This window comes from Babylonia areolata, chromosome 2 (assembly GCF_041734735.1).
Source record: "Babylonia areolata isolate BAREFJ2019XMU chromosome 2, ASM4173473v1, whole genome shotgun sequence".
Lineage (NCBI taxonomy): Eukaryota > Metazoa > Mollusca > Gastropoda > Neogastropoda > Buccinidae > Babylonia > Babylonia areolata.
The window spans coordinates 36,200,514-36,212,729 of record NC_134877.1 but is presented as its reverse complement, the minus strand read 5'-3'; the positions used below and the strand labels follow the sequence as shown (position 1 = coordinate 36,212,729).

The 12,216-nt window shown below is 42.0% G+C and overlaps 1 protein-coding gene across 1 annotated transcript in view; it reads left to right on the top strand.

Moving 5' to 3' along the window:
• The first annotated feature begins 963 nt into the window (after positions 1–963).
• Positions 964–12,216, top strand: part of LOC143300733 (NACHT and WD repeat domain-containing protein 2-like) — a 93,454-nt gene continuing 82,201 nt past the window's right edge. The window contains exons 1-2 of the mRNA XM_076614625.1: positions 964–1,085; positions 9,591–12,045. Of these exons, the coding sequence (XP_076470740.1) occupies positions 11,865–12,045 (181 nt within the window). The 5' untranslated portion in view covers positions 964–1,085; positions 9,591–11,864. The remainder of the gene's footprint in view (positions 1,086–9,590; positions 12,046–12,216) is intronic.

Genomic DNA, 12,216 nt, shown 5'->3' with positions numbered 1-12,216 from the left:
GTTCTGATGAAATCGATTTTGTTTTGTCCTCCCTTTCAAAGAAATTGTGAACACAACTTGTAACTCAAAGCCACATCTGATAAAGTATTGATCCCGTCACGCAGTGGAAAAAACCCATAAAGCTCGCTCGAGCGAAAGCACGACAATATGATATTATCATGGTGAAGAGTTTCAGGACCGTAGCCCACTTCCTCCGTTCTAATGACGCCCCTGTGTTTCACTAAAAGCGATCACCTGTTCCTGAGAGTCTACCTCAAACAACCTACCCTTTCCCCTACTAATTGCTCCTCCCACCCTACTCCCACCAATAAAAAATATCACTGTCCCAAACTCACACAACCCTCTCTCTTCCTCTCTTTATATCCCCCCCCCCACACACACACACCCCCTCCCCCACTGCACCCAGACTCATAACATCTCTCTCTCCCTCTCTCGCTTCTTTCTCTCTTCTCTCTCTCTCTCTCCTTTCCTCTTCCACACTTCATTTCTCTCCTCTCTTCTCCTTTCTCTCTCTCTTCTTCTTCTCTCTCTATCTCTTTAGCCCAAGGCCAGGTGAGAGAAAGGGAGAGAGAGAAAGAGAGAGCTAAATACAAGACAAGAGAGAGAGAGAGAGAGAGAGCTGAAGACAAGACAAGAGAGAGAGAGAGAGAGAGAGAGAGAGAGAGAGAGAGAGAGAGAGAGAGAGAGAGAGAGAAGAAGAAGAAGAAGAGAGACCCACATTAGAAAACGTGTGGGCCAGACGACGACGGTTCCAACAAGTCTTCCCCTTCCCTTTCCCTTTCTCTGGTGCTCCCCCCCCCTCTCTCTCTCTCTCTCTCTGGCCAGACAGGACGGTCCCACAGACTGCATGACTGGTGTGGCAGCGACACTGTCGGCTCTCCCTCTGTCTCTGCCCTCCTGGCGCCAGTGTGCAGTGGGTTTTTTTCTGCCATGCATGGGGAGGGGGTCATATAGGAAAAGCGTCTCTCTTCCAGTCAAAGTGACACGCAGTTTGCTGGCGCAGCTTGGCTTGGAGCATCAGCTGCACAGGAGAGATGGACTGACTTCACTCACCTTCTCCATCGACGGGCGCTGCTGAACTACTGGTATGAAAGCATGAAAATTACCGAAATTGTAAACTGTAATGGAATGAACTTATATGTTAGGGAGAAACAGCGCTGTAGAAATACACATCTTGTTCTTGTTCTTCTTGTTCTTCTTCTTCTTCGTACTATCATTATTATTACTACTGCTGTTATCCTTATTATTATTTCTGATACTAAGGAACCAAATATTTTCTTCGCCCTTTTCCCAAAATGTTATAGTTGTAACAAGGTCCAATAATGTGCATCTGATGTTTGACCTTTTTGTTTCTTATTTCCTATGATTTTGTTTTCGATTCGGTTTTGTTTGTTTGGATGGTGAATAGATAAATGGTTAGGCAGGTAGATAGATAGATAGATAGATAGACAGAAGAAATATAGGCAGACAGACAGACAGACAGACAGACAGACAGATAGATAGATAGATAGATAGATAGATAGAACATTAGACACGATGGAAACGTCAACCATGACTTCGACAAATGTATCCTTTACACCATTTGCTCCTCACCCCCACACCCCCCCGCCTTCACTCCCGCCTCCCCCGACCCTTTTATCCATTCCCAATGCCAGACCACCCTATCAAATAGTCACGACACATTGTTTGATGGATAAGACAGACCCTGAAACGGAAGAACCACTGGTGCCTTTCACTGAATAATTGACTGGCGATAAAGTAGCGGCAGTGTTGAACACAAAAGCCTTTTTTTATTGCCAAGCTTGCGTGCTTGGGAAAAAGGGGTCCCAGCAGACAGTGGAAAGTGTTCTGTCACCTTAGACAGTTGTCTTTTTTCGGGGGGGCATATTACAAAGTGCCGGTTATCCTGACCCCCTCGTGGCAGTATGGGCTGTTTTCGTGATGGTGGAACAAGTGACTGAAGACCGGTCGAATGTGCTGAAAAGGAGTCGCTGGGTAACCAGTGTAGTCAGAGCGAAATTAGGTAGTTATGGTGGTGGTAGCGGTTGTGGAGATTGTGATTAATGCTGGTGTTGTTGTTGTTGTTTTTTTGTTGTTGTTGTTGTTGTTGTTGTTTGTTTGTTTGTTTTTTGTTTTTGTTGTTTTTTGGTTTTGGTTTGATTTTTTTTTCTTTTTTTCTTTTTTTTTGGGGGGGTGGGGGGTGGGTCTTCTTTTCTTTCATTTTTTTATATATCTTTTTATTCTTCTTTCTCTGCATCTCTTTTTCTGACTGACTTCGTGTATCTGTTGTTCTCTCTCTCTCTCTCTCTCTCTCTCTCTCTCTCTCTCTCTCTCTGTGTGTGTGTGTGTGTGTGTGTATCTCAGTTTCTGTTTCTCTCCCACACCACACACACTCTCTCTCAGAGTTAGATGATATAAAGCCATTTTCATGTTCAAAATATCAATAGGCTGTGCCATGCCCTCAATCGTGAGTAATTTTGCAGTAAACAATCACCGTCACACTCACACAATAACGTTGCTTCGGCCAAACGTTTATAAGGCAAGTCTGACATATGTTGGCCGGTTTTTATTTTTATTTATGTATTTATTTATTTACTTTTTTTTTTTTACTATATCATCTTTACTGAATATAAATTCCAGTCCTAGCGTCCTTGAAGATTATGTGTTAAATATCTAATGACAGAGTTTAATTTACGAATCACTGAAATTAATCAGATTGAAAGGCAAATGCCGTATTCTTAATGTTTTTGTCTCTGTCTCTCTCTGTGTACCCCTCCCACCCCTCTCCTCTCTCTCATTTTTGCCCCTGTCTCTCGTTCACTCTCTCCTCCTTCCTGATCATTCCTTTCCTTCTTTACTTTCTTCTTTCTCTCTATCGTTCATGGATGGCCGTGCTATGTTTTTGTGGAGGGCATAGCACTTCTCTGCATTTTATTTTGTTCTTTTGTATTGTTCTTGTTGTTGTTGCTTTTTGCCATGAAGTATCTATTTGTCTTTTCCCTCCTTTCTTTCTTTCTTTCTTTTACTTCCTAGACTAATCTATAGATTTTCTCCATGAGGGCCACAGGCCAGAATGCGCTAATTCCTTTTCCCTCAATTAAAAATGTTTCGATTTTCGATTTTAAATCCGATTTCTCTCTCTCTCTCTGTCTCTGTCTCTGTCTCTGTCTCTGTCTCTCTCTCTCTCTCTCTCTCTCTCTCTCTCTCTGTGTATCTCAGTACTGCAATGATATATATGTATTCCATTAAAGACCTTCACTTATGAACACCTCTCTCTGTCTCTGTCTCTCTATCTCTGTCTCTCTCTGTCTCTCTCTCCTTTATTTCACGATCTGCGTGCAATGTTTCGTTCAGTTTTGAATAGAGATTACACACAATCTGAAGCAACACCAAATTTACGGTTCCATCTTTTTAGACACTGTTTACTCTTCTCTTTCACCACGCTACCCTGCAGCAGTCTCCCACTCTTTGATAGACAGATCTTGGAATGCGCGCTATGCCTCCCACTGAATAATGGACTGCCCCGATAAAGACAGTGGCGGGGCTGGACACAAAAGCCTTTTTATTGCTCAGACCTTGACCACTTGCGTGCTTAGGACTGGGATCGACGGATCCTAGAAAGTGTTCTGTCACATCAGACAGCACGTTCGTTCCAGCGTTGCTGGGTTTTTGTTGTTGTTTTGTTTTGTTTTTTTAATTTTTTTACAGGTTCTTATTACAGTGCTGGTCGTCCTGAGCATCGTGGCTGAGTCGTGATGTTAAGTCGTGATGACGTTTTGACACTTTGACAATTCAGCGTCATTGGCCATGAGGTTTTTTTGACATGGGTGAATGTATTGTATTGTATTGCAATGCATTTTTTATGTCACAACAGATTTCTCTGTGTGAAATTCGGGCTGCTCTTCCCAGGGAGTGCGTGTCGCTACACGACAGCGCCACCCATTTAAATTTTTTTTTCTTGCGTGCAGTTTTATTTGTTTTTCCTATAGAAGTGGATTTTTCTACGAAATTTTACCAGGAACAACCATTTTGTTGCCGTGGGTTCTTTTACGTGCGCTAAGTGCATGCTGCACACGGGGCCTCGGTTTATCGTCTCATCCTAATGACTAAGCGTCCAGACCACCACTCACGGTCTAGTGGAGGGGAGAAAATATCGGCGGCTGAGCCGTGATTCGAACCAGCGCTCTGAGATTCTCTCGCTTCCTAGGCGGACGCGTTACCTCTAGGCCAGCGCTCCACTGTATCAACATACTTTCAATCAAAACAACAACAACAACCCCCCCCCCCCCCCACCCAGACCTCACCCCCCCACCAATAAGCAAATAATGAAACAAAACAAAGTTCCTGCTTTGAAGAAAAAAAAAGATAGTAACCAACAGGCCACTCAACACATAATAACTCCCGTTCTTTCATCTATCAATGCACCATGCAACATATTCCAACACTGGGCTCCCCTGTCGACTGTGATGACCAGATTTGCTGATACCGAGTGTGTTTCAACAGTAAATGTATTGTAGGTTCTGGTGCTGAAACTGGAGATTTTTATTGATGAGTTTTTGTTTTCTGTCTCTATCTCTCTGTCTTTGAGTCTGACAGTCTGCATGTCCGTCTGTCTGTCTGTCTGTCTCCGTCTTTCTCTTCTCTGTGTGTGTGTGTGTGTGTGTGTGTGTGTGTGTGTGTGTGTGTGTGTGTGTGTGTGTGTGTGTGTGTGTGTGTGTGTGTGTGTGTGTGTGTGTACGCGCGCGCGCGTGTGTGTGTGTTGACTTTCTTTCGGTGCAATGACATATGTGCATTCTTTGATAGGCCTTCCCTTGTACATACCCTCTCTTATTTTTTTCCTCTCTCTCTCTCGCTCTCTCTTTCCATTTCTGTGTCTCTACGTATTGTTTATTCTTTTTTTTTTTCAACAGCAATAATAACACTAGCAAACCAAAGAGAACACTTTTACAGTTCAAAGTTTCAGATAGTTTCTCCTTTTCTGCAAGCACCACACAATACACGAAGCAGTCCTTCATTGTTTGACAGACAGGCCCTGAACTGAAAGGATTACGACGTCTTTCATTGATTTATCGATTGCTGATGAAGTGGTGACAATGTTGGACTAAAAAGCCTATAGACTGTCAAGCCCTTAATCAGTTGACTTCAAAAACAGTAGAGTCCATATTTTAAAACAAAATGTGGTTTTAAATGTTGGAACTTCTCAGTACATTTATCCTGACATAGAAAGCAGTGGAGAGTAGAATATGATTATATCAGTGAGGTTTGCGTCAGCTGCCTTCAATCCTTATATGTTTTTAGAAAATATGTAACAATAGTACAACAACAACAACAACTACTACTACTACTACTACTACTTCCTGCCATGCTACCCTTCCCTCCATCTTACTGACTCAATTACTCACCACTCACTCCACCCCCCCACACCCCCCACTCTCCCGCTCTCTCTGTGTCTTTCTTCACTCACTTCCTCTTCACATTCCTACGTCCCTGATTTTTTTTTCCCCCGATCGTTGTTGTTTTTTTTTCATTCAAAGCTTGAAAAGAAGCGTTGTGGAAATAAAACAATGACAACGCACATACAGTTCCAGTTTTCAGACAGACGCCTGCCCATCCACTTTTCTCTGTACCAGACTACCCTGTTTGATGGACGGATCCTGAAATAGAAGGAACACGCTACCATTCACCGAGTAACTCTCTAGAGAGCGGTGGGAGGGTAGAAAGGAAGGGGGCAGGGGATGGGGGGTGGACGCAAAAGCCATATTGCCAAGCCTTTGAATATTTGCTTGGTGCATAAAAAGCCTTTTTATTGCCCTTGGGATGTCTGCACAATCCAAGGAAAAGTTGTCTGTCAACAAAACAATCGTTTTGTCTTCATTTTAACATGGATTGATATTATTGACCTGATCAACGTTTTCTGTCACCACAGATGTATTGTCATTATCATTGCAGGGATCATTTTATCAGCCTGGCCGAGTTCTCTGTCACCATAGAAAATATACCTTTTCCTTTTTCTTACATAGACCGTATTATCACATTGGTCAAAGTGTTCAGTCACTATTGAGAATAATAATTTTTTACAGGAATAATCTTTGTCATTATTTTTTTGTCAAAATCGTCTTTCACAGAGACAATTATCCTATCGTTGTCTTAACGGGGGCCATTTTATCTTCCTGTTCAAAGTTTTCTGTCGTGATAGACAATGGTCTTGTAATTGTTCTAACATGGATTATATTATCCTGGTCACGTTTTCTGTCACCACAGACAATGGTTTTGTCTGTGTATTTATTGGGATTATGTTATCCTTTGTTTTCTGTTATCATTCACACTGATTGTGTCTTTATTGTTAAAAGGGTCATATCATCCGGTAGTTTTCTGTCACCATTGACAAATAACCCAGTGTTTTCTATTACCACAGTTATCCTATCATTGTTCTAATAATAACTTAGTCTAGATGGTCAGTTACCATACATAATTGTATTGTCATTGTCTCAACAGGGATCAAATTATCGTCCTCGTCAAAGCTTTCTATCACCATAAACAATGGCTTTGCCGTCGTCCTACCAGGGATTATATCATCATCTTGTTCTCTGTTTCTTTTCACCAGAGACCAATGCTTTGCAATTGTTCTTTAATGGGACTATATCATCATCTTTTTCTCTGTTTTCTGCTCCATAGACAATGGTCTTGACGTTGATCATATAGGGATCCTAATATCATCTTTGTCAATGTTTTCTGCACGATAAACAACGATCTTGTTGTCCATCCAGGGATTATTATCCAGGTCAAAATTTTCTATCACCATAGGCAATGATCGTCCATACAGGGATCATATCATTTCCAATATTTTCTGCAACATACAATAATGTCGTTTTTGTATTGACAGGGATCAAAATTATCATCATCCTTATCCAGGTCTAATATCACCATGACCAATATCACAAATAACGTCCTTTTTCTTACAAGGATCATATTATCATGTTGGTTAATGTTTTCTGTCGCAATAGACAATGCAGAATAAGGAACACATAATTCTTTATTTTCAAAGATGAATTGATTTATGATCTCACAGGGATCAATATTGTGGTGGTCAATGATTTCTGTCACCACAGACAATGATTCTGTCGTCCTTACAGGGATCATATTATATCCTGGTCAAAGCTTTCGGTCACAACAGACAACATTTCTGTCCTTTTTGTTACAGAGATCACATCATATTGTTCAAAGCCTTCCGTCACCATAGACTGTACAGATAAATAATACAGAATAATCTATTATATCCCAAGATGAATTAATTTGTGATCTTGCCATTGCTCTTACAAGGGATCATATTAGCACCGTTTGTCAACGTTTACTGTTGTCACCATAGACAGAGATCGTGTCCTTGTTCCTACGGGGATAATGATATTACTCTGTTTAGTTTTCTGTCACCATTGACAATGACCTTGTTGTCGTTGTCCCAACATGGATTTCTTAACATCTTGGTCAAGTTTTCTGTCACCATTGACAATTGTCTTGATGTCCTTACAGGGGTTATACTGGTCAACGTGGTTCTGTCTCCGTGGCCTACCGTTGTCATTGCAAGAATCATCGTCCTGCCCAATGTATTATGTCACTACATGCATTTTTCTTGTTATTCTTACAGTCATCGTATTAATGTTCAATGTTCAATAGAAAATGATATTTCCCCAGTTCTAACAGGAGTCATATCATCATGTTCTTACAAGGATCATATTATCATCCTGTTCAAATGTTTTGTCTTTGATATCAAATAGATCATAATTATCCTGAACAACGTTTTCTGTCATCATAGGCACAGATCTTGTCCTTGTTCTTCCAGGGATCATGTTAATATCATCCTGATCCTTATCATCCTGATCAATGTTTGCTGCCTCTATCGACAACAGCTCTGTTGTCCTCGTTACTGGAGTCATGTTACAATCTGGACCATCTTGATTCTGGCACCATGGGCTGCCTCTAGAGAGATGCAGTGGCTGGGGATCTGTCTGCTTGCTCAGGTACCATTGAGTGCCTGCGGATGTCGGGTTGTGGCTCTGCAACTATGGCTTGTTACCATAAATCTCTATCCGTTTCTCTGTCACCCTCACCCCCTCTTCCACATTAACATTTTCATTTCCTATTTTCCTATGGATTGCTTATTTCAATGTTCAGTAGCAACAACGTTGCAAACAAAAACAAAGTTACAGTTTCCATTATGAGACAAACCAGACCCCCTTTATTCTCTCTCAGATATAATTCTACTCTGTTTAGCAGACAGGTCCTAGGAATGCTTTGCCTTGCAATGAAAGATTGACTGCCGATAAATGGGGGGAGGGGGGAGGGGTGGGTGGGGGGGGAGTAAAAGAAAATTTGATTGTCTAGCCCTTTACCGTAATTTCCAGGTCGATCAATATAAAGATGGTTTTTTGTGTTGATTGTGTATTGTGATGCCTAAAAAAGTCAGGGACCGGAAATTTTATTTTCCTTTCCTTTTTATTTATTTTCTACAAAAGCAAAGCAGTCTGTTCAGACTCCCAGAACACCAGTTCCATTGTTGGCGTACGGGGAACATATTCAAATTCAGTTCAAGTCTAAATTCAAATCAAATGCCCTTGCTGTCTGTTACAAACAAACCAATTAAAGCAGGATTAATTGAAGCAGAATGGTTTTTTTTCTCAGGCTCGTTCAATTGCTCGTCAGCAGTAAGTGAAATGCAAAACACGATGAATACCCCGTTCACCCACCCTCCTCTATTTCTACTCACGTATTAATCATCACATAAAAAGAAAACATTCAGGTAAAGAAAAAACTTTTTTTTTTCAAGACACAGGTGAAATAGACATAAATAAAGAACTCGCGCACCCCCCCCCCCTTTATTTTATTAAAATGCGACAAAAACATTAATCGTCTTGTAAGAAGAACACATTCAAGAGAGGAAGATAACCCCTGTCAGTTTTCTCTTGCTATAGGCATCAGTTGTTCTTGACAGGTGTCAGAATATATGTACAGTACTGGCCCGAACTGACTACCTACAAATTGAACAGTGGGACTGGAACTATGACATATAATCACCTCTCTCTCTCTCTCTCTCTCTCTCTCTCTCTCTCTCTCTCTCTCTCTCTCTCTCTCTCTCTCCTAGTCCTCCTCCTCCTCCTCCTCTTTTCAGTTTCTCTATGTCTGTCTCCACTGTCACTCTCACTATATCTGTCTGTTCACTCTCTACTCTTCCCCTTGTTCATTCTTCCTTCTGCTCTCCACCACACCCCGTCCCTACTGTCCTTGTTGCTATTTATTTATAGCGTTATTGTGTTGTACAGAAGTATCTATGCTTATGTTTGTACATGCTTATGTAATTTTGATGTTGCTGTTGGGAATTTGACTCTCGATTTTTTTTTTTTTTTCTTATTTCTTTTTTTTTCTTTTTTCTTTTTTTCCTTTTCTCTCAATTATTATTCTTGCCTAGAGTAAACAAGTACTTTGTGCTTACTCCTTTACCCCCGTAAAATAAAATTTCGTTCGTTCTCTCTCTTTCTCTATCTCTCACTCTCTAACACAATATTTGTAGAAGTATGTTTGTTTGTTTTCTCAAACAGGAACAAGGCACACGCTGGTAAACGCTCCCAAGGCAACAAGGGACTGGTGGGTAACACTCAACTGTTCCCCCAAACAAGTGGGTGCGAAGTCGTTACACTCACGTGCGCACTAAACCAATCTGCCACAGCTTCGACCTGCCGTTATTATTAAAAGCGGTCAATCAGTTTGGGGAAACGTCAGCTATCAGAGCCTATATGAACAGGAAAGGCCGAGATATCGACAGGATAGGAGAAGGCCAGATATCGACAGCGGTGTGGTTTTGCATGCCTGACCACGTCGAAAGGGACTGGGATAACAAAAGCAACGTGATGTAAGCCACACACACAACCCGAGAAGCCCGGCCTTGCAGTTCCGAACTTTTTCAAGCCAAACAAGGTGTTCAATAATGCAGAAACGCAAGTGAAGTTTTCATCGACAGAGCAAATAGCAGGCAGAAGGATGACTCCCGCTGATCGAAAGTGACTGATCAATAGAACACCTTCACCGGTTAACACTGAGCTGGTGGGAGCGGGTACGGTGGAGACCGAAACCGTTGTTTTCCATTAACGAGTTGGCAGGATCGACTGCACCGGAAAGTGGTGTCAGCGGTGATGGCAGTCGGCCGTATCAAGATGGCCCGGGATGTCGCGGGAAGTGGCGGGAAACAGTAGCCGTCTCGGCACAGAGGGGGGGAGGGGGTGTCGTGTGGAGGGTGATAAGCAGCCCGCCCACCCCACTCCACTCCAGACCTGTTATCTCCCTATTCTCACCACGCTCCAAGCTTGAAGATGAAGCGGAAGAAAGATTAGAACGGCCTTCCTGTGGCTTAAACACCCGTGTTTGTGTGTTAGAGTGTGTGCGAATAACCCACCCGACAGTGTTGTTGCTGGCATGGTGTTTACTGTCCCAGCCTCAAGGTGATCCCATGTTTCGCCATGGATTGTACTTTTGTGTGTGTAAATCATAACAGACTCCATGGAGCTCCTGTGGAGTGTCTGTGTTGTTCATCACCATGGATCTAACGGACTAGAATGGACAGCGTAAAACGTGGTGAAGTGTGGAGGTTCCACTTGTCAACAGTGTGTACACAGACCCATCGATTATTCCACGTGTCCTTGTGTGATTCATTGCATTTATATTTGTCCTTTGGGATTGGTTAATGAACAGAAAGGAAACATTTGTCTTTTTCATGAACCTATTGTCCTTTAATTTTTCTGAGACTACAGAGCCTACCCTTTGTATTTTCATCGTCTAATGTTGTTGAGACTTCATTAACTCTTCTGGTGTATTCTGTAAGGAACGTTGTGTCAAATTGTGAAACGTTCTTTGGAGTCATCCAGGGCATGCATTCGTGTGGTTCACACCAGACGATACACCGGTTGATGTATTATTTATGGTTTCTTGTGTATCACAAAATCTTTTTTTTTATACATGAGTTTTCATAATCTGCCGCATATAATGTCAAAGCTTTGTGTCTGGGCTTGTCACAACTAAATTGAAATCACCGAAATTTTGATTTGCATATGTTAAGATTCCCAAAAGATTCAATGGATTTTCAAAAGACGGTTCAATCTCCGAAGGGAAACTGGGGTCAGGCAGGTTCACAAATGACTGGCCGATTCTATGAGAACAAAGGGATTCCGACAGAACACAAAGATTCCGAGCGAACATCCGACGGGACAGTAGATCTTCCACAGAGATAAAACAACCGCAAATGATCAAAAGGAATTAGAACAGACATGTTTGTTTTTTCATGAAATTCCTCCAGAATAGAAAAAAAATCCACTGGAGATAAATACCACATAGAATAGAAAGAATCTATTACGAAATAAAAGAATTCTCAAAATAAAACTGGAATTACAGAGTTCCACCCACTTCACAGTACCATAACATATTTTGCTCTGGAAGAAAAAGAAGAAGAAGGATAAGAAAAAGAGGGATTCCCAGACTTTTAGAAGAACCCCAACATAAGAAACCGATTCTTCAGTTGACAAAACGACGGCTGGATTTCTCATGACTGACAAAAACAAAGTGACACAGACAATGGACCACAGCATGACTTCACTACAGGATTCCCGTCTTCAAACAGAGCATCAACTGCTTCTCCATCTCCCCGCACCACTTCACCGTTAGAATCGGGTGGACCAAAAAAAAATATAAAATAAAATAAAATAAAAAGGAACTGACCTTCATCACAGCCACAAGGAATCAACGAAGACGTAACAACAGGCACCTGAAACATAACTGAAAATTAATAATTTATTATTAAAAAAAAGTCCAAGGAGGCCAAAAGGATGTCGGACACTCCAGACAACGCCTCGGTGAGCGGGGCAGCTGCGGCAGGAGACCCCGAGGGCAGCTCCATTGACGAGGAGCAGCAGGAGAAGTTCCTCAAGGTGCTGTGTGGCTCCCTTCACGACCTGCCGCCCCTCAGCTCCAAGATCGTGAGAATCTTCACCAGCTCCACCTTCACTGGTCAGTGGCGTGCCGTGTCTCCCTGCCTTTCTTTTTCTTTTCTTTTGCTTTGTTTGTCGTTGGGTTTGTTTTTGTTTTTTTGTTTTGTTTTTTGTTTTTTTTGGTTATTTGCGTGTCTGTGGTAGGGGTGGGAATGGGCGCTGGGGTGGTAATGGTGGTAGTGATGGGGCT